We start from the raw sequence: 25,901 nt of genomic DNA on the forward strand, positions 1-25,901 counted from the left end.
AGAGGCACATCCAGAGACAGAGGCAGGCTGGTGGGCACTGAGAGCCAGCAGCACCAGCGCAGGATGGGGAGTAACGGCTACTAGACGCAGGGCTTCCTTTCCTGGGATCTGTTCTGAAGTCACGGTGCTGATGGCCACACAACACAGTGAATATGCTATAAACCACCGGATTGTGCTCTTCAAAAAGCTGAATTTTATGGGATGTGAATTGCACCTCAAAAAAGTTGGTATTTCCAAGTAAGTCACGAGCTGAGTTTCAATCAAGCTGCTTCTCAGACGGGCGAGTCCTGACCCCGGCTCCCAGGCAGAGCGGCAGGCAGGTCTGCTTACTGTGACAGGCACCACAGGGAACAGAACTGCCAACATGCCCTGAAGGGAACTTCATGATGACGTTAAAAATGACTACAACTGTGATAAATTTCCACAGGAAACAACCACACAGCAACGTTAGTTCCCTACTTACTTATTTAAAGATGACAGGGCTACTGAGTGACCCTCCCTGAACCCTGGGCGTTGAGCACAGCACAAGTCGGTCACCTCCGGGCTCCGGGTCACCACCGCGGGCAGAACGGCGTCCCTCACGGTCCCTGCCCTCCAGACCTCACACACCTTCCCCCAACACACCGTCCACCTGTCGTCCTTGATACACTGTCTTCGCTGAGACCCCACCCTCTCTGGTCTTCCTCCCCACCGGGCCCTCCCCAGAGTCCGTCTAGACACCAGAGGGCATCCCCGCATTAGCTGGGCACCTGCCCGTCCCCCTCCTCTCTCACCTTGTCCAACAGCGTAGACCGCGGGCCCCCTCCCTGTTCACGCCTGAAGCTGCCCCGCACCTGCACTCAGAGCTGCTCGGCACTGCAGCCACATGCATACTGATGAGAATCGCCTTAAAATCTGATTCCCTGCACAAACCCCCCGTCAGAGACACCACCTCCACCACCGCAGGAGGCTTTCCTGGAGAGCACGGCTCTGGGTCTCACTGGCTCATCAGTTCTTTGCTATGTCTTTCCCAGGACCCCAAACCACCCCCCTTGTCTGGTTCTTTACCAAACAGCCACTCTGTCTTTGAAAACCAACCAACCCATCCACCCACTCTTTCCTGGAACTTGCCCTTCCTCTAGGGGTCCCCTCTCGGTCCCCTCTCTCCTTCCCTGCAGAGCCGAGCCTGCTAGAAAGGCCACCGACACACTTTCCATCTGTAAACCTTCCATTTCCTTCACTGCACCTCAAAGCAAACCCATTTTTATCATGTCACCCCACTAGAAAGATCACCGAGGACAACCCTCATGTCCAGCAACTGAGGAATGGTTACAGAACATGGCTATCATAGAACGGAATATTAGCCGGCAATGAAAAGGAACAGAGTGCTGACACACATCGTGACTTGATTGGTTCTTGAACACATGCTAAGTGAAAGAAGCCAGTCATGAAAGGATACACGCTTGACAATTCAATTTATAGGAAATGTCCAGAACAAGGACGTCACACAGACAAAAAAAGTAGATCAGCGCTTTGCCCGAGGGCAACTGTTAATGGGTAAAGGTGATGAAAAATTCACAGGTCGTACAACTCTGTGAATATATTAAAAGTGTGAAATGTACTCTCTAAATGGGTGACTGCATGCTTTGTCAACTCCACCTCAGCAAACTTGTTATGAGAAGAAAACACCAAGGAAACAAAAACTTGCTGGTAAACCCAGTGGTCACTTTCCAGTCCTCAGCTTACCTGAACTCAGCACGACACCAGTAATTCGGGCCACAGCACTAAGGACCTGGGTTACGGCCCTGTGCTCTAGGAGCCACTCTCCTCGCAGTGGCCAGAGGGTATCTCCGCAAGTGCAGTCAGCCCGCCACCTCAGTCACGTGCCAACACGGCGACTCTCCCCGACCCACCGGATGAAGAGCACTCTTCACCGAGGACGCACAGGCTAGCCCTGCAGCAGGGCTGGCAACGCTGCCCTGAGAGGGCCCAACAGCACACGCGGCAGCACTGCTCGCCTCTGCCCCTGCGGGAGCAGCCACAGGGAACGTGGAAAGGACCCGGCATGGCCGCGTCCCACTGAGGCCCCTTTAGCAATAAAACAGGTGGGCAGACTTGGTCAGAGGCTGCAGCCTGCTGCTCGTAGTTTCAGAGGGTCACCTCTGGTCGCTCCTGTGACTTGCGGCAGCCATACTGATTACAACCCTTGCGTCACAATCCAGTCTGGCTCTAAAAATGTGTTGGACAGGAAGTATTAAACACGAGGCATTCCTATGCTACCGTCTCAAACCCAGGGAAACAAAATGCATTCCTAGAGCATCCAAACACCCCAACGAATTTAACCCCAAACACCATCACAGATGGCGACCTGTCTGTGTAACAGCACACCAGGGGTTCCGGGGTAACACACAAAGCCTGCACTTCACTCATTAATGACCTTCTTAGCGGACATGGTGTGTGCACCGAGCAACGGCACTTTACAGAACCAGATGTCAGCTCCCTCTTTCATCGATAACTGCAAGAAACATCCCAGTAACTAAAAGAAACACGGAAGTAACTCGACGAAGAGCTCTTCTGAACTGGACCCTGGACGCCTCGCAGAGGCGGATGCCGAGAGCCAGGCAGTGGGGTGGGAAGATGCCCCCTCATCCGGATGAGGCGGGCCCGCCGGGCCTCTTCCCCACCTCCCGCCTCCACACTGGGCTTCTGACTCAGAACACGGACCTGGGGTGAAACTTCTGGATGGTTCTTTCAGGGAGTATTGGTAGTTAAAGAGCTGCAGTGCCAGGGAGTCCCTGCACACTTGCCCACGCGCACCGCACTCCATCAGTTACAACCGGTGCAACGAATTCACACATTCAAAGAAAAACCAAGAATCATTAGTTTTCGATTTCCCACAGGAATAACCAGACGCTCCCCCCCCCTTAATGTGCAATAGCTTAGGCACAATTACTAATTTTACTGGGGTACCTGTCAACGACAGCCTGCTAGGATTGGTAATCATCAACACAATTTATTTAAAGTGCAAGGGACAAAACCACCCAGAAAAATAACTTGCATTTAATGCTCTCCTGTTTAAAAATGTTAGTAATTAACTAAAAAGACAAAAAACAAGCATAATCACTTCCCTGGAGGGCTGGACTTGACCTGTGGGGAGCAGGTAGACACTCCCAGTTTCAATGAAGTCTCACCTCCTCCTGTGCCCCACCCACACCCCCAGGCTATGCTGTGGTCTGGATGCTCCCTACAATGTGGGGGTATCAGGAGACGGGGCCCTGGTGCTGGAGCCCCTTCCACCACGTGAGGACACAGGGGGAAGGCGCCAGCTGTGAACCAGGAGGCGGGCCTCCACCAGACAAGACCACGTGGTACGCTGACCTCAGACTTCCAAGCCTCCAGAACTGTGAGAAGTAACTTTAGGTTTGTAAGCCGTCCAGGCGGTGTATTTTGTTACAGGAGCCTGCGCAGACTGAGACGGGCGGGGACTGCCCCAGCTCAGTGATGGACAGGACTGGCAGCAGTGGGGTCCTCGTCTTGCTCCTGACTTTAACGGGAGGGTGCACTCTGAGGGTTTACCCAGGAAACAGGAAGTTTCCAGTAGGTTCTATAACCAAAGTTTCCTTGCATTTCCAATAAAGAGCAAGGTGTGTTTGCATGTATGGTGGAGACTATCAGGTGTGACGCTCGAGGTACTACAGCATCACCATCACATCATCCCCGAGTGGCCAGTTTTCACGGAAGCTGCATGCAACAGACAGCACACTTAACCCGTGCTGGGTGACTGCGGTCTTCCACCTCACAGGGCTTTGAAGACTTTATAGAACTTTAAAAGAATCGCTTTTAGCGCTGATTACCAACAAGAGCCGCTGCGCAGACTTCAAGTGCTTGCAGCACCTGTGCCCACGCAGCAGGCGGCCACCGCAGACCTGCGCAGACCACGCTTCCTGCTTCCTGAGCTCCAGCAACCTCTGCACATGGGTAATGTATGCTGATGCAGTGTAGCTACTGGGTGCATCTGGGGCCCAAGACCCGCTCGTACGCCACGTGCACTTTACCTTTCCAAGCATCCTGCCCAGGAAGTAGTAATGTCTGGCGAAGGAGCCTCCCACGAGCATCTGAGCGGCCGGGCTGGGGTACAGGAGCCCTTCGTTAGTAGTCTTAAAGAACCCCTGGTTGGGGTTAAACCCTGACTTCAGCAGTTCATTTAGGAACTCTCTGAAAATGCCACCGCCGTCAATGCCAGCTTCGTCCAGGCCGTGCGCGTTGAGTAAGTGCACACGAATCCGCTTTTTCAGATCAGGTTCTGTTAAAAAAAAAAAAAGGGGATGGGCAAGGAGAAAATATCTTTTTAAAAAGCAATAAAATAAGCTGGTATTGTAGAAAGTTAGGGACGAGGAGCGAGGATATTAAAAATATTTTAATGCAAGACTTAAAAAAACCAAAGACATTAACAAGAGACAATGAGATAGACTGACCAGCACTTCCCTCAGAGCCCACACTGAGGAGACGGGAGACAGAAGTCCCCTCATGTGACGACATCAAGTACGGAGCTGGCGGGGGAGGGGAGGAAGGTGTGTTTAGAAGAAAATAAAATTACCCCACATCTGCTAAAGGACACAACAAACAGAAATACTAGGGGAGGAAGGGAGCGGAGTTACGGACCTAAGGATAATACGGAAACAAAAACGACCAACAAAGGCAGAAAGAAGACGTCAGGGAGACTAACATTACAGAGACCTTCTGAAAGCAGCAAATGGTGCAGGGAGTGAGGACGCCAGAATCTACACCATCACTTACAATGATATTTGGCTGGAAAATGGGGGGAGGGGTTGGTTATATACTGTGTCACAAAGATTAAAAAAAAACAAAAAGCTGCAAAGCTGCTCTAGTCTGCCTGACAGCGAGAGGTCCTCATAAGGGCGGCCCTGCGCAAGCAGGACACGGGCCCCAGGGACACCAGGTGGGGTCTGGCAAAGTAACTGGCTGCCCTTCACTGTCCCCACCAATGTCCTTCAGGTGCTCTGCAAGCAGGAAGAGGGGCAGCAGGGCCCGGGGGGTGGGCCCGCACCCAGGTCTGGGCTGCTGCCACCTTGAAAGCACCCCAGGGACAGCGGCCTCTAGAGAACAGGCGGGAAGGGGGCGAGCAGAGTGCTCCTGCAGCAGCGCCCCAGCCCTGCCGCGCCAGTGCCCGCGCTCCTCAGGTCACGGGGCGGGGGAGGGGACGTTCCACCACGCGGTCACAGCGGGCGACAGCTGACCCTGTGGCCCAGGGGGCTAGGACACCCCCATTCTTCAGGGAGAACGCCAAGGACAGGGAGGGCTGGGGTTATTACCTGAAGACACACAGTTCATACGGCAACAGGCACCTCTACAACTTTCAAACGGGTATGTATTAGCTACAGCACTTCTTTTCTACTAAAGCGTACCTTTATTTTTAAAGTTTAACTATACTAGATAAAGAACGTAATATTCACTGATGATTAAATCCCACCCATAGGTTATTTGCATCTCTTTGATCAACATGATCACAAAATGTTCCATCTCAAGGCCTAGGTAAAATGCAGAAAGAATTCTAAGCAGATAATCATGAATGCAACACAAAAATACAGTTGAGCATTTATCTTCACGTATATCCTCCTAACAGTCAGTTTTAAGAATGAAATACAAGCATTTATTTGTCAAATGTAATTATTTCTCAAACTGAATGCCAGCACTTAATACAGCATCAGATTTTGAAAATTCTAAGTGTAAACATTTTTAAGTGGGAAACGCTCAATCAAAGCCCGCGAACCCTCTCATTCAAACGCAGCCCTGATACCCCTGCGGGGGGGGCGGGGGGGGCGGGGCGTCTGCATCTCAGAGACTCCACGGTCATTCACAGAAGTCACCCCCTCAACTACGGCTAGAACTGGGGTTCAGCGTCCCTGGAAGCCCATTTCTGTGAACAGCAATACATAAAAGCACAGCATTTTCAGAATCAAATCTAGTCGCCTGGGCATCTTGCCACTTCTTGATTCAAAAGATGAACTAGAACTGTCTACTTACACAGTAAGGCTCTGGTGGAGGGGAACCTAAGTCAAGTACTACAGCTGACCCTTGACCAACCTGGGGGTGAGGGGCTCACGCACAGCTGAAAGCTCACATGCAACCTCTGACCCCCCAACCGTGAGCACTAACGGCCCACTGGCCAGAGCCTCACCGACACATGACAGCCAAGCAGCATGTTTTGTATGGTGCGTTGTGTCCTGTTATTTCTACGGCAAAGCTAGAGAAAAGAAAACGTTGCTAAGAAAATAAGGGAGAGAAGTACTGTGCTGGGTTCATCACCACAAGCTTCCACCACGTGTGTTCAGGATGCACGGCCTGCTGTCAGGACCTGCATCAGCCCTGTCTTACACGACACAGAGCACTGCCGCTGTTCCGTGTGTCACTAGACATTCGACATCAAAGATGAAAAGATAACGTGAAAAGAAATGTGCATCCGTTCACAGGTGTAAGGACTCATGCACTGATCACGAAGCACCAGGAGTACGACTGCTCCCAGGAGCCTGGCTCACACCCGGAACGAGTCCCGCAGGGTAAGAGCTGGACGGCAGGCAGGAGCGCCCGAATTCAGACTCACAAGGCGGCACTGGTAACTGTTACAGGTTTAAGCCGCTTGCCTGTGTCCATTAGCTGGTACAGTTTCTCCAGCTACAAGAGAGGCCTCCCGCATGATGCTGCAGTTCTCCGAAAGCAGAGTTACAGACGAGCAGGAGAACCAGCACACGGCGGGCTTTACAGTCACCGTCACTCACGCCGTCCTTGTGCAGGGGCGGGCCATGCGCTTCAGGACGCGTCTTCCACACGAAGGTCTACACCCGAGTGCTCAGGCGAGGGAGCAGGACGCAGACATGCCCCCTACAGTCAGCGGACTTGCACGCCAAGATGCTCGCACGCACACAGCAGGTAAGTTTCAACGGTACGGCCTGACGGCCATTTCCTACTCAGAAGTGGACGAGGACTGTCACAAAGGTCTCTGTGCTGGTGGCCCTCGTGCACAATGAGCGGGGCTGCGGGGCGAGGAGACGGACGAGGAGCAGGGAGGCAGGTACCCGTGGTGTCACTTCATGGAAGTACGTCCTAACTTCTGTCCGCCTTTCTTGCTTTTTCGTTCCTCTAAAACAGTTTCTGTGCAGCACCAGCCCTCCTTCCACCATCTGCCTCAGTGCAGAGCCCGTGTATCACACGGGGCCTGCGTCGTAGAGGAAGTCAAACGCGGCGCATAATCTTCTTGATCCTCGCGTGACGAGAACCCTGGTTAGGCCATCCAACGCCAGGCTATGTCCTGGCACCAAGTCTTCGATGTCTCCTTCCTCACCGGTTGTGAAAGCGCTCATCTCCTTCAGGTCACCTTCAGTTAAGTCTGGTGTAGGGTCTATCAGCTCTTGAATTTCAACAAGATCCATATTTTGGAGCCTTCACCCTACCTTTCCTGCCGTATCCACAGTCTCTTTAAAGACTTCCTTGATGGACTTTGTCTTGAATCCTGCAAAGCCACACCTGGACAGTTTTCTCCAGCAGGAATTCACTGTTTTGGGCTTGCCAGCTCTCCCGTTTTTCTAGAACAACGATGGTGTCCTCAGTGGCGGGACCCTTTCGGAATCTCACAGTGCTCTCTCCATCAGAGTCCCCTCCACAGTGCTGCCACCCTTTCTGTAGAGCTCCGACCCCGATTCGGGGGCTGAACAGAGACACTGTGCTCGGGGAGACAGACCACTCTGACACCTTCGGTGTTGGACTCGCGGGGCTCTGGGAGGCGAGGGGCACTGCCCAACACCAAAGGGACTTTAAAAGTCCGTCCCTTACCGACAAGGTACTTCCGGCCTGCAGGAACAAGGCGAGGATGGAACCGGTACAGAGGAAGGCTCTGGTGGTCCAGGCCTTGGTGTTGTCCGGCCGCAGGACCGGCAGCTGGGGTTTCTCCTGCCCTTCAGGACTGCCCTTCAGGCTGCAGACGAGGGCAGCCTGACCACACCCCCAGCTACACCCACATCCAACAGCGGCTAGCCGTCCCGTCCCGCCTCACATGCCGGTGCAAGCTACTTCTCTTCCGCACTAACCCACGTCCTTTGTGGCCTTTTCTCCCAGAATAGGGCACTTCCGTCTGCATTAGAAGCCTGTGCAGGCCGATGTCCTTTCTCCTCAACGATTTTCTTGCCGGCATCTGGGAATTCACCTGCGGCCTCTTGCTGGGCTGCCTCTGGTCTGTCATCCTGACAACTGAAAACAAACTTCTTTCTAAAGTTACCAAAACAGCCTTTGCTGGCATTAAGTTCTCCAGCTTTCTTTCCGTCACCTTCCTTCTGCTTTAAGCTGTCACATAAAATACAAAGCAGCGTGTGACACACTATTCTGAACAGACCAGAAATAAACGTCAGGCCTCTCCTGACAACTCCAAAGCTCCCCTAGAAATTCCGGGCAGTTCTGAAGCAGCACGGTTATTAGAAGGCTTGTGCTTTTTACGGCCAACGAGGGAAAGCAAGTTGAAAAGTGCGTTAGAGAACGTAAATCTCTAACACAGCGTACGGGTGTATTTTTGGAGTTTGAAAATTCTTTAGAAAAAGTAAATTAACTGAAAACATTTCTGGCTTTTATACAAATAAAATATGTGAACTTAAAATAGTACATTATGGGAAAATACATCACAATTTCTTACTATATTTTCGATTACATCAATGTTATTGGAAATTACACATGTGGAGAATTAATGAAAGCACGAAGAAAGAAAACAAGGTGCCATGTCTGAGGATTTCACTTTTTCTCAGATCGTACTCGAGTCCGTAGGCACACCTCTCTCACAGCAAGCCTGCACCCACAGAAACGCTGCCTTTCAACACAAGATAAAAAGGTATTTCGCAATTACAAAGCTCTCGTGTCTGCAGCCACAGCTTCACAAGTTTCCTTTTCCCCCCACACTGGTCCTTACGCCAGATTCATCCATCTTGCAACAGCGGCAGCTGCGGGACAGGCCAGACAAGTCCCCATGCTCTTGTTGCGCCGGGAGTGCTCCGAAGGTTCCTGGCACCGCCCGACACAACGAGGAATTCGCCAGAACCTCGAGGTCGCTTTTTACTGGATTTACCAGAAAGACGAGTGGCTCAGGTGGAGGCGACCAGCGTCACGTTGCCTCGGGCGGGCCCTCACACCACCCAGCTCGGCGCCACGTCTCCAGAGCAGGTTTGCAGGTGACACTGACTTCCATCTGGCGGCGACTCCAGAGGGCGCCTTTCCCTGTGTTTACGTCCCTCTTCACTGCGAATGGTGCCGTGCTCTGTGTCTGTGTAAGTTCTGATAAATTCTGACTTCTTGTAACAGATCTGTGCGTATTTCATGGCAATGAACGGTGAAAACAGACTAGCTCCTACCTGTATTTGATGCACCCACGACACACCTGGTTCTTAATTTTTTTGAGTATTTCTAGGCTACATGATTCACCTGCAAGTTTTCTGAAACTGTCACAAATCTCAAAAAAATCTGCCAATATGTTTACGGAAAAAAATCCGCATAAGTGGACCCATGCACTGTGCTGTTTGTTGCTCACGGGTCGACTGTACTTTGATTTTGCCCTGTTATCATTCCTTCTTCAGAAGAACGATGTAACAAATCCTGCCCATTAAACAAAACGAAGCAAAAGCAAGCGACGCACAGAAGCAGGGACACGAGAGGCTCCCAGGGACTGACCACGGGCAGCCCCGAGCCGGCTCCAGTGCGCCCCCCAACCCCGGTCACGCAGGGCACTGGAGCTCACCGGGACGCACCGTCTCCATAACCCTCGCAGCACCCGGAAGCAAACCCGCGCACTTCCCCACCCTCTCCACCAGGAGGAACGGACGTCCACACTGCGCTCAAACCGGGCAGAAGGCTGCAGTGTGGCGGCTCGGTGTGACCAGCGTGCTCAGGCGCCACTGCGCCAGCGCCCGTGTCACCGGCATGCTTGGCACCCACTGCGGAGAGAGGGCACTCAATATCCCTGAGCTCCACTGGGTCAGCTCACTCGTCCAACGGGGCTAAACTCACACTTGAGAAAACTCTTCTCAGATGAGAGGAGACAAGCAGTACCCGTAAAGACTGGGTTTGCTTTGACAACTACGGGACACATGGAATAATCGTACTGGCCGAGTACATGCAAATGATCGGTCAACAAAGCACGTCAAGTCAACTTTCCGCAAGTAAATGAAACATTCTGAAATGACATTTAATTTTACAATTTGCATAGCAAGATACCAAACAATTTTAACACAGTTATGGTTTAAAAATTCTTATAAGGCCCGAATCAGAGACCATTTGTAAAGATTTACGGCACTGTAAAATAAGTATTACGAGATTTTTCCAAATCCTTTAAATCCAATGCAATTATCAGCATGCACAAGTAGAGAGCTGGAGTATGACCAACTTTTGAATAATTTTTAAGCTTAAGGATTCATTAGGAAACTTGGGGCTTGTTGTAACCGAGCAGTAATGTCTTAAGCAATCAACATGAAAGTTTTAAAAGTTAACCGAAAATCGCTGAGAAGCACGTATTCTCGCTTGGGCTAAAGAGGTCACAGACACGTTGCCACACCCTAGGAGGCCCGCGTGCAGAGCCGGTTCTGCCAGGAACGTCCATGCCCTGCGTGGTCATCTCGCTGGGAAGACTGGTCCCTCTCTCCTACATCCTGGCTCAAGTCCTACCTCTCGTGAAGCCTCCAGCATCAACCACATCTCAGCTCCTCTCTGAACACAACTGCCAATCATTTGCAAATTTATCATCATAAACAGTTATATCTCCTGATTTTTCCCCAGGTTCAGTCACAATTTCAGCAAACATCTATGGAATGCCAGCTGTGTGGCCCGAAGAGACCCCAGGAGCCGTCCCAGACAGGCCCTGTGCTGGAGTGAGAGAGGGACATGGAAACCACTAACACGGTAACACAGAACCCAACACGCAACCAGTGTAACAGATACAGGAGCAGCTGCAGGTCCCAAAATGGGGGGAACTCTTACCACAAAAATACGTCAGACGAGGAGTCAGAATACCTGATTTCTGCCTCAGAAAGTACAAAAATCATGAAAACGTGGTACCCTCGGCATGAGGAACCTGGGCAGTGAGGAGCTCGGGGCCTGTGGTCAGCCTCAGTCTGACGCTCGACTCGGAGGACCAGGGCACAGATTAAGTCACAAAACTAAACCACACGACAAACAAAAGCTTCACACACAAGACTGGAACAGGGCAAGGGAGCAAGAGACGCCGGCCTTCCTCTGCTGGCCCCGGCGTGCGACAACACTAGCTCTTTCTCTAAGAAGAAAAGAAGGATTCGCAATCAGAGGTTTTGCTCCCCGAGAAGAAAGTCAACTGCTCCCCAGAAGGAGGCAACTGTTACCTCACATTTGACAACCCCCACCGGCTCCCAGAGCTGCAGTCCAGAGCCGGCCAAACTTCCGCGCTTAATTCCTGCACCGACTGAATGCAGCATCGGGACGCCAGGTTATGGAGCGCACGTCGCTGGCCTCTAAGTGCTGTCCGGGTTCTGGTCACAATGAACTCGTGTATCTGGCAGCACTGCCACTGAGGCACACTTACCTTTTCACAGAGAAGTCTGGACTGCAGCGGTGTTTACTTCAGTGTATTTAATTTGCTTACAGTTTGGTATTTATATAAATCAACTGTTATATACAAAACATAGCCTGTAAATGACTGTCCACTGACATTTTTAGAATTACAAGGTTGTCAACTAAATTTTAGATAAATAGTTGGAGGCAGGAAGAGTTTCTTGCCTTAAAAAAAAAGTCAGTATTTGAAGAACTTCTGTTGCAATAATTATCTGTCAATCTTAGAAATGTTATTTGGCAACAGACAACTCCCAAATCTGACCCACTACACTTCAGGTGTAAAAAGTCATCACAGAAAAAGGCAACGAGCATGCATGCCCCATGATTACCTTTTTCTGTAATCCCCCAGCCCCCCGCCACACGTACGTGCACACACAGAAAGAATCATGTATACCATTCTCTGGGGAAAGCTTGTCATAAGCATCTTCATAAATATAATTTCTTCTTATTGTGACATTAATTCCATCCAGAAATGGACCATCTCCTTGAACGTCTTGCTTGTCTGCATAAATCAACCTCTGAAAGATCTAACAGAGGGGAGATTGTAAGGTTATACTTGAAGCAACGGACTTCTTGTTAAAACATAAGCAACCAAAAGGAAAAACCGCTAAATAAATCAGCTTTTGTGTCTCCATAAACTCTGAAACAAACTTCAAAGGCCAACGAATCAAACTGATTTCATGCCTTCCCAGTAAACGCGTAATCTTTATCTATTTGTAGTATCGCTCCCTTTCCCTCCTTCACAGCACATTTCTAAAACCCCATGCCGTGGTGTATTTCAGTATTTTCTTTTCTGCAGACCTTTTGCAAAGATCCCGGTGGTGGAGGAAGAGCAGCTCTGTAGAGCTGTCTATTAGCATTAGCAGGAGTAATGACAAAGTCAAGTGATCCCACCCGGCACTGAGAGGCCAGCAGAGGGCGCCCAGGAACCAGGCAGCGGCACGTGTGCACGAGTGTGAGCGCGCACGTGTTTCAACGAAGCAACACCAACAGCTTGAAAGGGAATTTGTTCTTATGCTCACCCTGTGAAGAGTGGGCAGCCCTAAAAACACCATCTTGAAGCCATCACCTAAGTACAGAAGTGCAGCAGTTTTTCGAAATTTGCTAGGTAAGTTGGTGAATACAAATGAAACATTTTAAATTTGGAAACAGATACATGTAAACAAAGTTCTGCACATCAGTCAGAAGTCATTATGTGGTGGGGAAGGTACAGCTCAGGGGTAGAGCATGTGCCTAGCATGCACGAGGTCCTGGGTTCCATCCCCAGTGCCTCCACCAGAAATAAATAAATAAGTAAATGAACCTAGTTACCCCCCCACCAAAAATAAAATAACAGTTGAACTGCCATTAAGAAAAATAATTACACAAAAAATTAAGATAGCCATCCATGTCTTTATTTTTTTAATAAGGTAACATTTGTGACAAATAACTTAATGACATATTGTACAGAGGACTATCTTCAAAAAAATCTGCATTTTCAAAAACACAAAACTTACTGGATAGAAAGGACCTTACACAAAAACGATAGTGTAACAGGCCTTTAGTCACAAACAAGGAAAATATATTTCAAGTTTGTACAAAGAGCTATTTGGCTGGATTACAGTTTTACAAATCATTGCCAACTATCACAGGCTAATGAGAAAAATCTGAATTATATAATCAGGTACCCAGGATACTTCAGAGATTCTTCCCACTGGCGTTAATTTTCAAAACTGAGATGCTATAAATAAGCACAAAACACACGAGGTCAATGCGCAGAGAAACCAGATTCCATACCTTTACTCGTTCTTCAAACGGGACCACGAAGGGCAGTTCTGTTAGGATGGCGAGCTGCCTCTCCTCGGACACAGACAGCGGCGGGGACTCCGAGCCCACTGCAACACAGTTCAGACCCCGTTAGCCGGGCGCTCTCCCTTCCAGACCCGCCAGGCTACGTTCAGTTTGAGACATTCGTTCTTCAGGAGGCCAAACCGTATGCAGGGACACCACCACTAGTCTGGTTGCCAACGGCGGGGCAAGGGGCTGGCTACCAAGGCACGAGGCAGCTCCTGGAGTGACGAAACGACTCTACCTGGTTGATCGTGCTCAGAACGCACAGCAGAGTAGACCGAAGAGCGGCGCTTCGGTACGTGAGCTACCCCGTGACGCACCTGAGCTGAGGGAGATGTGTGGGGCCCCGGGGACTCACCATCCAGGGTGGACCGCAGGGGGCCGATCCTCCCCATTCGCCGGAACCGCCACGCGTTTCTAGACGCTGGCACGTAGAGTTGGGTGACCTGTGGGGACCAGACACCCCGCTCAGCACTGCCTTCGGCTCCAGCACAAACATTTAACTCATCTCAGTCACACTGAATCAGCGTTTCACGTTCAGTTAGGCCCCCTGCTCTGACTCAGGTTCTTTACAGGAGACCTTTTCACACTTTCTCTCTGTGCTGCTGCCCTGTCACGCTTTTACTCTGTAATTACTTTTCCTAAATACGCCCCAAGAAATCTCTCCTTGCTCTGTTCAGTGACTGACAGCGTCTGGACACAGCACATCATCATCACGTGGTTGCTGGACGGATCCTACCCTTGCTTACGTTACCCTTAAAGGACTGACAATTTCTTACTGTTACCAAATATTTACTTTCTCAAAAAAATACCTTATGCTATCACTCACATGTGGAATCTAAAAAAATGACACAAATGAACTGTTTTACAAAACAGAAATAGACTCAGACAGAAAGAACAAACCTACGGTTACCGGGGAGGTGGGAAAGGGGGTGGAGGGATAAATTGGGAGTCTGGGATTTGGAGATACTAACTACTACGTATAAAATGGATCAACAGCAAGGGCCTGCTGTGCAGCACAGGGAACTACAGTCAGCACCTCGTAACAGCCTATAATGGAAAAGAATCTGAAAAGGAGTATGTGTGTGTGTGCATGTACAACCAAAACATCCTGAAGCGTTATGCTGACACCAGAAACTAACACACAGTAAACGGACTGTACTTCGGTAAAAAAAAGAAAAAATTTCACTTTCTCAAAATTAAAAACACACTGAGCATCCAGATAAGGCTGGTATCGCATGCTATCTCGTAAGCTGCTTTACTCTGTCAGGTCCCTTCCGCCCCGTAACTGTCGGTGGAGAGGCAGAAACATCTGTCCTGTAATCTCTCTCATCATCTGGATCTTGCTAATTGCATCTCACGGTGTCAACATGTCCTTCCAGGCCCTCCACTTCCTATAAACTTGCGGTTACAGCTGGAGGTTTCACCACACTCAGGTTTGGTTCTGCAGAAACACTTCAGAGGTGGACGGTGTTCTTCCCTCAAGAGGCACATGTGGTTCAGCTGCTCCAGGTCTGTGCGCTGTTTCCACAGTTCAGCACTGAGATCAAGAACTTGTGGCAAAGCAGCAGTCGATTATGCCACCAGACACACTGCTCAGTCAGCTGGTACTTTCCTGGAGCAAAACTTCCTGGCGCACAGCAGCAGCACAGACCTGCCGCCTCCCGGGGCCTGTGTGGGGACACCTGCGCGGCACGGCCGACACGGCTGCCGGTGCTGGGGCCTGTAGGACGGCGTGACTCCAGTCCAGAAAGGCCTTCTTTGTGCATCGTCAGCTGGGTCTACATCAAGAAGTGCCTCACAGCATCGACTCCTTGGCTAGCCCAGGTACCGACCACACAGGAGGGGCAGGCTGGCGTGTGGCACTTCTCTTTGCAAACCAGTACTCAAAACTCAGGTGCGTCCTTCATGAATGGCTGCTGGCGTGCTTCTTCTCAGCATCCGTTTCGCAAATGCACACACACAGGCTACTCCGTCCTCTGCGCCCGCCTTGCCGATGCTCCCTCCCACCCCCTCTGGCAGCTCCAGGCCTCACACGGCCTCCCACGGTCTCTGGCTCCCTGGCGACAGAACAACCCACACCCATCTCGGGTAGCTCTCCCCCGGGCCTACAACCCACCACTGCGCCGAGGACTCTTTCTCTCCGGCAGGAAATGCTGAGAAACCCCACGGCGGGCCCAGGAGGTCTCCCCGCTACAAGGGACTGTTGCGGCTTCTCAGCCTGGTCAGTGGGCAGAACCAGAGCCACGTGTGACCTTGAAGATGCAACCTTTCACGTGGACAAAGCAAAGCTGCTGAACCTGCTCTACAACACCCTTGCTCTCTTTGAACATTCCCGTAACCTGGTTTCTTCTCTACCCGGCTCTCTGCCCCACCCTCGAGATTCTGAGATCAATCCTGTCCTGCCTTTTTCTGACAGACAAAAATGAAACCCCTCATGTCCTTTGTTAATGTTGTTTTAATTTATTTTCAAACAGATTATACTATTAAATCTACTTTAGCTCTAGATCTTAATACTCAATCTGTCTGTATGCCTTTAGAAAAATCACAAGTTTCATTTCTTTTAAGCACTAAATATATACTGATAATAACAATAAAGGCAAATTTTTTTTAACTCCACCCAGAACTATTAGGCTTCAATACACTTTGCGGTTAAAAGGGAAATGAGGGTTAATAACAAACGCAGGACGCACACGCTGGCCAGTGATGCCACATACACCTATCGTGGGCCACGAGCTGCTCATGCAGAAGTTTACTACTACTATTTAGGTGCATGCTAAGTAATAAACAACTTTAAAGGATTTATTTTTCTCCCTCGAAAGTGAAAAGCTGAAAAAAACATTTAATGAAAAATACTTGAGAGATCTTTCAGTAGCACCTTATCTGCTTTAATGTCTTCTTGTTCTGACAGCCAGTGATTTGGAGGACAGAAACTTCTCCTTGTGTCTCTGGACTTCAGCATCTTCACCAGGTTGGTGATGACCTGAAGAGGAAACACAGGACCACGTCACACACAAGCTCGGGTGGCCAGGGCGCAGCAGCAGCAGCGGGAGCGAGGCCCGCGCGGCTCCTCACCGACATGCCGGAGGGCATGCGGGCTTCCACGGTTAAGAACCGGCCAGACGCCACCGGCCCAGTTTACAGAAGAGCATCTCATTCCGCCACCAGAAGAGCTAAGTCCTTCGTACAAAGTGGCTGGCTATCTACCAACAAAGAGAGAAAAATTAACACAAATATGTGCAAGACCCGATTTTTTAAAAAACTACAAGGGAGGTAGGTTTAAAACACAAATCTGGAAATGCATTAGCTCGAGCACAGCACTTCCCCTAAGGTCAAACACAGGTCTTACTTCTCTGAAAGCCACCACCAAGGACACCAGGGTGAGAGCCGCGTCCTGGGAACACCTCACATCTTCCAAAGAAAAAGCCAGTCTCGGGGCTCCTCTCACGCAAGCCTCTGGAGTTAGGTCTACTTCCCACCACGCTTCCACGAGACTTGGCCTAACTCCCTCCGTGAGGTTTCCCAGATGCCCTGGCCTACCCAGACTCCCCCCCGCACCCCCACAGCTCAGCCCTTCCGTGCTTCCTCCTGGCGGGCATGAGCCCCCCCCCCGCAGGAGGCGCCCATGAGCAGAGCCCGCCAGCCCCCGGGACACCTAGGAGGGGCCTGACGGCTGCCTTGGGGTCAGCAATGAACTGTAAACTCTGTGATGGATGATTAAAGAGATCAAACAGCAACTGTCTCTTTTTAAAAGATGAAGCTGTATGTTAAGTAGAAACGTGTTTTGTAATAAACAACGATAAATCAATACAAAGTTGTAAATCCAATTTCAAACCTTTACAAGCAGGACTGGATCACACAGCTGCCATGTAGTTTAAAAACTATGATGATGTTTTCAGAAAAAGCCATCAGGCTTGTGTACACATTGCCTTTAATTAGATAAAATACAATTTGGATAAATAAATTTCACTGTGTCCAACGAAAGTGGGTGAGAACGGGTCCTCGGCTGGCGTCTCAGGCCACTACAACATGAACCCCACTGGGATGACATGTTCACAGACAGAAAAGGAACACCTGGGCAGTTTGGCCAGCAGACAAAACCACGTGAGTAAAAGCCTCTCGCGATCCAGCGCGCAGCCTGTAACTGGTGGGTGTGTTCTACCAGCTGAGCCGTGGTGCCTGCCTTGCGGCGCTTTAATGCCTCTTGTAACACTGTGCTAAAATACCCTCTGGAATCAGCAGAAATTAGCCCAGGTAAGTCGTCAGGGTGAATTCAGAGTTTATTATCCCTGACTCTGGATTCTGCTGTGGCTGCCCAGGGGTTCAGTGACACACACACCATGTTTTATGATAACTGATTTTAGTGCAGCTGAGAGAAGCCTAGCTTTTGGTTCTATCTGGTTAACTGCTGGTCATAAACAAAGCATGGTCACTGACCTAACGCACTTAATTCCTGGAAGTCTCTCAGCTTTGCTCCTCCAAAGACAAAATCTCAGTGAGTTACAGTGTGTGTGCTGCCGTGGTCACACAGAGCACGCCACAGACACTCAACAGGTGCTCTTCCAGCAGCGGAGACAGGCGCAGTCTTTTGGTATGAAGAACATTATGTCTTCTCTTTTCCATTTACATAACCAATTACACTGATATTTTAAATAAATTCAGATTTAACGCCTACTGTGCTGAAATCTACCCATAACACACCACGAGTGCCGACAAAGACTCGACCCTGAGCAGCACTCGCGCATGTGTGTGAGCTGTCCTCTTCCACTCAGGGCCTTTGTGCGTCACCCCCCATGCATCGCCTCCACCAGACTCCACTCCAAGGAGGAGCAACGTGCTCAAGTTCACGTGAAAGGCAGGACGAGGGCTGCCCACCTCCTGATACTACTGTCCAAACCCCATTTCTGAGGATGTCTACTTTCTCTAGGTCACAAATGTCACTAAACTATCTAAGAGGCAACTGATGGAACAATGTACATTCCTCTTTTAAATTCTGGTGAAGTTAAGCATTATGAAGTTTCAGTACAGGGCAACCCCTTTCATATTTTCATTCTAAGTATGGAAAAGGAAGCAATAAACCATTCATAAAAATGTCCTATCCTGGTGTCACTGATCTTTTCCAAAAATTAAGGAAAGAAAGAGAGGCAGGGGGAGGAAGGGGAGGGAGGAAGGGGGGAAGAAGGAGAAGGAACAAGAGAGATCTGGGCTGAGAAGACTCGGGAGGGGAGGGGGATGGCAGAAGTCACTGGGGAAAAGCGCATCCTAACCAGTCACAGTTGATGGGAGACAAAACTTGAAGGTGAGCCCCCGACAGGCCTGCCAGAGAAAGTCCAGGACTCCTAGGTGAATCTGAACTTCAGATAAACATCAAGTCAATCTTTTAGTGTAAATATGTCCCAAGTATTGCTTTATTCAAACTGTAAGTATGTCCCAAATATGGCTTTTTCGAAAGTATAAATGTATCCAAAATACTGCCCAGGACATACTTACATCTAAAACACATTTGTTATTTACCTGAAAACCAAATCCGACTGAGTGACACCTATTTTGTGTGCTAAATCTGGCAACACTAGCCCTGGATTAACTCCCCAAACACTTAAAACGTCAAATTTTAAATTCAAGTATTCTAAATTCAAGTAAGAACACTTCTCTCCTTCATTTCAATGATTTATCTTCTAAGTTTTAGAGAAAAATACAAGTTGTAAGAAACCATGGAAATTTAACTGGATCCCTTTTGTGATTTCAAAACACCTTTGAACATGCTCCTTTCCTCTGCATTCACTTTCAGTATCACAAACTCAACTGCTACTGAAAAAGCAAAGCTTAAGAAGTAACCAATAAAAAACCACACAAATTGACGAAGGATTGTCAAAGGTCAGAAAAACTGGAGTAGCAATTTAAAACTGGATCAACAGACATCCAGTGTTGAGATCAAAAGAGTTTTCCTTTCAGTTAATTTTATGCAATTTCCTGGCATATAACTGCCTACCAAAGAAGACTGCCCCAGAACGGAAAGACTGACAGAGCTTCAGACTACACAGGCCCCAAGTCATGGCTGGTGCGATTCTGCAAACTGAGATCAAGGGTTACAAACATCAGTGGGTCTTAATCCCAGCTGCACATTAGACCCTCCTGCAGACAGATGCCTACATGGGGCGCCACCAACAGCAACTGCACACTGCAACCGGGACATCCTGAGACACAGGGAAGCTTGAGAACCAGAGTGTTAAGACATAAAACATAAAACTGCGAACAAGCAGACCCTGGAGTAACCAGATGCACCTCGCTCAGCACACAGTTCTAGCAGACTTCACCAGTGATGAATACAGCTGCATCACATTCACATGACGCATTTAACCCTTGTCTCCCAAGTCATGTCCGTGCCAGATCCAAACTGTAGATCAAACACTCAAAAACTAATAAAATTATTTAAGCGAGTACTCAGAAATGCACAAAACTGTTATGCATGCTCGATTATTCATCACTGAATTTAAAAATAGGTGACATCTGTAAACAGGTCCCCTTAACCTCAGTGTTAAAAAGATCACGCAGATGATGGCTCAGAAACACAGACTACTCATAAAAACCCCACCTGACAACTGCCCAAGCTAAGGGCGCTCAATTAACACGCCTACTTCACAAGACCGCTGTCTGTCCGACAGCTCGCGGCTATGCTGGCCACAAGAGGACCTGACCAGCAACCTCAGGGAAACAGTCTTACTAAACGGTACATATATTATTACAGCAGGTACCACATGTATCTATGTATTACTGACAACAATACACACGATGGCGACTCAACCACGGCACTTCTGAAAGGAAACCCCTGGTGTTCAGTTACACGACTGCAACCAAGAAAAAGTACATACAGTTCAAACTCTGAAAGGCAACTGTGAGACTAAATGACATTATGTACATAAAATAATAATTTCTTCTCATCTTAAATCTGACATGTAAAATCCCGTAGGTAAAATCAAACATCTTGGATAATTATTTGAGAACTTCAAAACAAAGCACGGGACATAGCACATAAATTATGGGCACCTGGAAGTGCGGTGAATACACATAAAATAATAACTCTTTTCGATTTTCATTTCACAGTGAAGCACACACACAGAAATGAAACAAGTGAACCAGCAAGGCACCAGGTCTAAGACGAGCATCCCGTGAAAGGCCAGAGCGCCGCCGCCCTGCCGTGAAGCGGGGGTGCAGGATGGTCTCAGCAGCCGTGCTCGCCACCCATCTGCCCCCAGCTCTGTTCTAGCTCAGTCAGCCGGAAGCCTGTCTTCTCCACTACATAGAGACATTCAAAGAACACGGACTCTGCCCGACTGCACTTCTGGCCCCCAGCACAGGGAGGAGCCAGTGCTTCCGGGACACACGATGCAGGTGCTGAAGTCACTGCCAGTGACAGCGCCCTTGCCTATAAAAGACAGAGGTGTCTGTCCATGGTTAACACAGTGTGACACAGCCCTTAGTCACTACCTGTTGAAACTGTACAGTTTTAAAGTTAACAGTATTCTCCAGCACATCTAAAACACCACAAAACTATTTCTTACAGTATCCATTTGATTTAGGAGTCAGACCAAAACCAACAAAAATCTTCCAAGATGGAAAAGGACTTGGCACAGCTTGGCCACTTCTGAAGGGAGCCTGGTCGGCCTGACTCGGACGACCTGGTGGGTAGTGGGGCACGTTACCATGACAGCTGGGGCACTGCTCTTGTTTCCATTTTCCACCTTTTTAAAGAGTCTTTTTGAAACTGAAAAATACAAATCAACCACCAGGAAAGCAAAGGTCCCTCATAGTCCGCCCTCTCTGTGCAGAGATGTGCGCAGATGAGGAAGGGTCTCCCTCCAGCCCCCAGCACACCTTCCCGACCCCAGGGGGTGACCCCACTGCAGGTTGGCAGCTGCGCACAAAGGCAACTCACAAAGGAACTCCCATCTCCTCGCGGGGCTAAAGCAATTACAGCTATAAATTACACTTCAAGAGGAGTTTATAAATTTGATAAATGCATAAACTGTTTTAGCAGTGTCAATGCGGGGCTTAGAAACTGACCTCAATTCTTACAGGGACAAAGAAAGATGGCTCTATCCACTTAAAAGTCTATGTTGTGCGACCAGCCACCAGAGCCTCTCTCAGAAATTAGTTCGAGAGGACCATCAGGAGTCTGAAAGATGAAAATGGCTGGTGGTCGAAGGCATCGGGTCTCATCACATGCACCTCTGTCAACGTCAACTGAGGGCAGGAAATCACGGGCAAAATGCTAGTACCTTCTTGGCGTGATTTTACCTTGAATTCTTCAACTCAGATTTGACACTGGGATACACAGAAAGTGCTGAAATGCTACGCTGGTACCCTCCAGAGGGGCAATGGAGAGGAGCAGCTGAGTTCAAGTGCTGGCTCTGTCGCCCGCCAGCCGTGGGGCCTCACCTGTGCCACGGGGGTGAGCACAGCGTCTCACGCCCAGAATTATTGCAGGAAACGAGCGAGCACGTGTAAGGCCCTCCAAGTGCTGCTGGAGACACAGCAGCCACTGAGGGCAAATTCTTCTTATTTCACACCAAAGATAATTTTTTCTTAGAAGAAAAATTAATAGCAGTTGAATCCTTTCAAAGACTGTGCCTTGATTTGTTTTGTTCTGAGGACTCAGCTCAAGAGCAGGCAGTGAAAAAAAAAATCTTTCTCAAAGAACAAGAATCCTGTTCAAAAAACTGTCCTCAAACAATTCTGTTCTAAACTCAGAAGACCTTCATAACAACTCAATTTCAAATCTAAAACAATCCTGTTCCAAAAAAGTGAAATTTCATTTTAGTTCTTAAAACAAAAACAAAACCACTCAACCCTTAATAAAGTAGCAACGAGGCATTTTGAGGCACAGGAAAAAATTCAGTACAAAATTCCATTTAATGCTTAAGCAAAATAAACTAGGACCAGGGGAAAACACCTTACACAGCATTATTAACTTCAGAGATTTCTGGGTCCTAAAGATAAGCCTGTCATATGAAAATTATGAAAGTCTGAACAGGTGCTATAAAACAGCAAAATTATCTGACACTGTACACAAACCTGGTATCACACATAATGGAAGGTCTTACTAACAATGATCCCAGAGTTTAATTAAATACTTAGAAGAAAAACACATATGCTACCATTAATACCCATATCCAGGAACAGCTTACATAAGAATTGTAAGTTTAAACGGGTGATATAGCTTATTTTTAACTCAGAAACGTTGCAGAAGTGTCGGTCTTTAAGCAAGGATATATTAAGGGCTCAACATGTGACCTTAAAAGTTTACCCAGAAACAGAGAGACAGGCAATTAAAATAAATTGTGCAAACATATATTACCTCAATCTGCACACATTATAAATTCAATGGTGCATTAGTACTGTATTCAGTGCAATCAAAACATTATCAGTTACTCTCACCACTACTGACGCTCGTGCTCATAAGTGAAATGTGTTGTAAAACCAGGCAGAATGGGCTGGAGAGGGACTGCCTCGCGCTCGCAGGATGAATAAGCGTCCTTAATTAGCCCATCAGGTTAAGTGCAAGCATTAATGGGCCTTTCCTAAAGTCTAGCTTGACATCTCTCTCCAAACATGGCCAAGAAGAAAGTTCCATTAGCAATATTAATACAAGCTTAGTTGATCATTTTCATTCAATTAACTTCTTTCAATTAAATAGATAGCTTGACAAAAGCAGTGATGAAAGACCTAAAGGGACAGCTGATGACTCGAACTGAACATTAGTGTGCGAGAGGTCGCCGGTATTAAACGGACTGTAAATCTAGCATTCAATTTGGAAAATGCATTTCTTCTGCTCTCACCCCTTTAATGAGCAGTTTTAGCTGACTAGATGTGTTTGCTGCAGAAATTTCATGGGAAGTCAAGCACCCTTTCTCTTTTCTTTTTTCTACCCCAACAGCTACAGTCTCAGTGGTGGTGGTCTCCTGCCAACACTCCAGCCATGGCAACTCATAACTTCTCTCTCTACACGGCTAAAAATGAAGATATTTTGAAGTAATTTATATTCACCTTGCATTAAATTAATGACCTTATTTGATATTTATTAATTAATTTCTTTAAAGATTAAAAAATTAAATCAGTATGAGATCTTTCAGTCAAAAATAAAAATATTTAAAAAAATTTTTCATTTCTACAACACGTTCTCACTTTAAGTACTTGGGCAATTTAGAGAAGATACCGCTAACAAAAACTAGGCTTTAAACGGAGGCAAACGTAAAACGAAAATGACTTTTCTTAATTTAAAAGTTTTGTGAACTAAAAATTATGCCTGAACAAACCTGTACTTCTATTCTTCTAAAAGGAGCCAAGTCAAAAAAAAGTTGTACATTATTTGACCTCAGTAAAGCAAAAATGCACACGCTGTCTACCTTAAACAGCTGAATCCACCGCTTCTGCTCCATCTGTATGCACCGCTGCATCTCCGAGCTCGTAGTGACTCCAATGCTGCGAAACGCCGTGACATACTCTTCCCGAACCTCTGGCTTTGTCTCTGGGTACGCCAGCTTGATGATCCCCAAGCAGGCGTCTCGAAGGCATCGAGACAGTATTACCAGCTCTTCTAAAGTGAAAGGCATCATTGACGACGGCCTCTGACCTACAACTGAAGATGGAATCCGGCTTCTAGCATGTTTTTTTTTTCTTTCATTTCTTAACACATATCAAAAGACTCAAAAGGCTTAAAACTTTTCTATCATCTATGAAAATGGACAGGTCAGCAATAAAATCCTTACCTTCCATGGGGTCACCGAAGAACTCGTTGTCATGGATGGAAATCAGTGAATGACTAAACAAGGAGCTGAAAAGGTAAAAGAGGGGGATGATTCTACTAGAATCTTCAAAAGACATTGGAGAGCCCCTTGATATCACCTGGAGCAGTGGAACCATAGACCTTGAATTGGGGAAAAAGAGAAAAAAACCAACAATAAGCTGAGGGGCAAATTAAGACATGACATCAGACAGGCATGATCAGGGAAAACAACACTCAAGTTCGCAATCACACAGCTCACGGGGCAGGCAGAGGCTTCCTACCAACACAGGTTAATACGTAACGTGAGCTAGACTCGGACACCAGCATCACCCTCTCTGTACTAAGGTCCCTGCTGTTGTCCTCACGGCATTAAGCTCAGTGACTGAGGGGGCACCGGCGGCCCCGCGGCCACTAGAAGACAGAGTTCCAGGAGGTAAGGCCACTCTTAGAGACACACTTGACTTGCATGTTGAAAGCTGGCCCTCCCCCCTTCACATATTTAACAAAGGCAGATGGTCCTGGTCTCATGAAAAACGTATCCTTGCATTTAGAAACATCCAAAACAGCTAATACTGAACCCAGACTGGAAGCCTGCAGCGTGGTCTCCCGTCTCGGGCCCGGGCCCCGTTTCTGTTCCCGTCACCCTGCCGCCCAGAGCGGCTCCGAAGGGAGCAGCCTCCGGAGCTCTGCTCACCCCCCAGGAGCGGCAGGCCGCTGAGGCACCTCTCCCACCGAGATCTGCTCCCTGTCCTCTGGCTGGATGCGGCCCCTCTCTCACTGAGCACTCAGCTCAGAGGTTTGCTTGTGAGCTCTCCCTACATGAGAAAAGCGCCCACGCGGACAGGAGCGCGCTCGTCTCCCTCCATAGGTGCCACGCCTCGAGCATCTGATCCCACAGCTCCGTAGCTACGGGTGAGGCAGCCGTGGCCAGGCGTCAGGACCACAAATCAAGGGGATGCCCACCACCGTCAAAGGCCCCGGAGACAGCGCAGCAGGGGAAGGCCTGGCACAGGGGCCTGTCCTCGTGGGGCTGTGGTGAGCCTGGAGGAGCCCCCTGGAGCTTCGGGGTCTCCAAGGAGCAAGTTCAGGGGGCAGCACTGAGACAAGGGACCCGGCTGAGCAGCCTGCGCTCTGAGCAGAAATACTGGCCATTGGCCTTGGCACCGTCAGCACGCCCTTTCCCTTTGCGCAGTCACAGCCCTCGGCATGGAGCGCTCCGCTGACAAAATAAAGACGCAGCGAGGGTGCGCACGAAGGACAAGGCACAGCTCCCTCCCTCACCGCCAAGGCAAGGCTGACGGAAAATGGCTGTGTGCGTGCAGGACCGGACCCTCTTCTCTCTCCCGAGTCCCTCCCCACCAGGCCTCGCTCGGGGCTGTCCACACAGTACAAGTTCTGCTGACGTGCAGAGGAGAAAAGATTCCTGTCACCTCTTTTGCTGATACTAGTAAAAATAATGGTTTGTATCTTTTATTTCCCTTGCCATTAAATGCCGAAGTACCGACACAACAGATGCTACCGATAAATACTGTTTAGCGGAACATGGTGCAGGCTGAGCCACCGAGCTGCAACGTGGAGAGAGTATTTCCTGAATCGAGAAAAGCAACAAAGCCACTCTCAGCTGTGATCCCTATCAAGGATCCTTGCATTTAAGATCACCACCACCATTCACGCACAT

General features: G+C 48.7%; 1 protein-coding gene across 4 annotated transcripts in view; it reads right to left on the minus strand.

Moving 5' to 3' along the window:
- UBE3C (ubiquitin protein ligase E3C) overlaps positions 1-25,901 on the minus strand; it is a 100,483-nt gene that overhangs the window by 27,424 nt on the left and 47,158 nt on the right. For 3 of the 4 annotated variants that reach the window (XM_072964053.1, XM_072964054.1, XM_072964052.1), the window contains 7 exons: positions 24,207-24,364; positions 23,844-24,076; positions 16,319-16,423; positions 13,799-13,886; positions 13,387-13,484; positions 12,005-12,137; positions 4,035-4,282 (listed from right to left, as the gene is read on the minus strand). In XM_072964053.1, coding sequence (XP_072820154.1) covers positions 4,035-4,282; positions 12,005-12,137; positions 13,387-13,484; positions 13,799-13,886; positions 16,319-16,423; positions 23,844-24,076; positions 24,207-24,364 — 1,063 coding nt within the window. The remainder of the gene's footprint in view (positions 1-4,034; positions 4,283-12,004; positions 12,138-13,386; positions 13,485-13,798; positions 13,887-16,318; positions 16,424-23,843; positions 24,077-24,206; positions 24,365-25,901) is intronic. The other variant, XM_072964055.1, reaches the window with a different exon arrangement.

This window comes from Vicugna pacos, chromosome 7 (assembly GCF_048564905.1).
Source record: "Vicugna pacos chromosome 7, VicPac4, whole genome shotgun sequence".
Lineage (NCBI taxonomy): Eukaryota > Metazoa > Chordata > Mammalia > Artiodactyla > Camelidae > Vicugna > Vicugna pacos.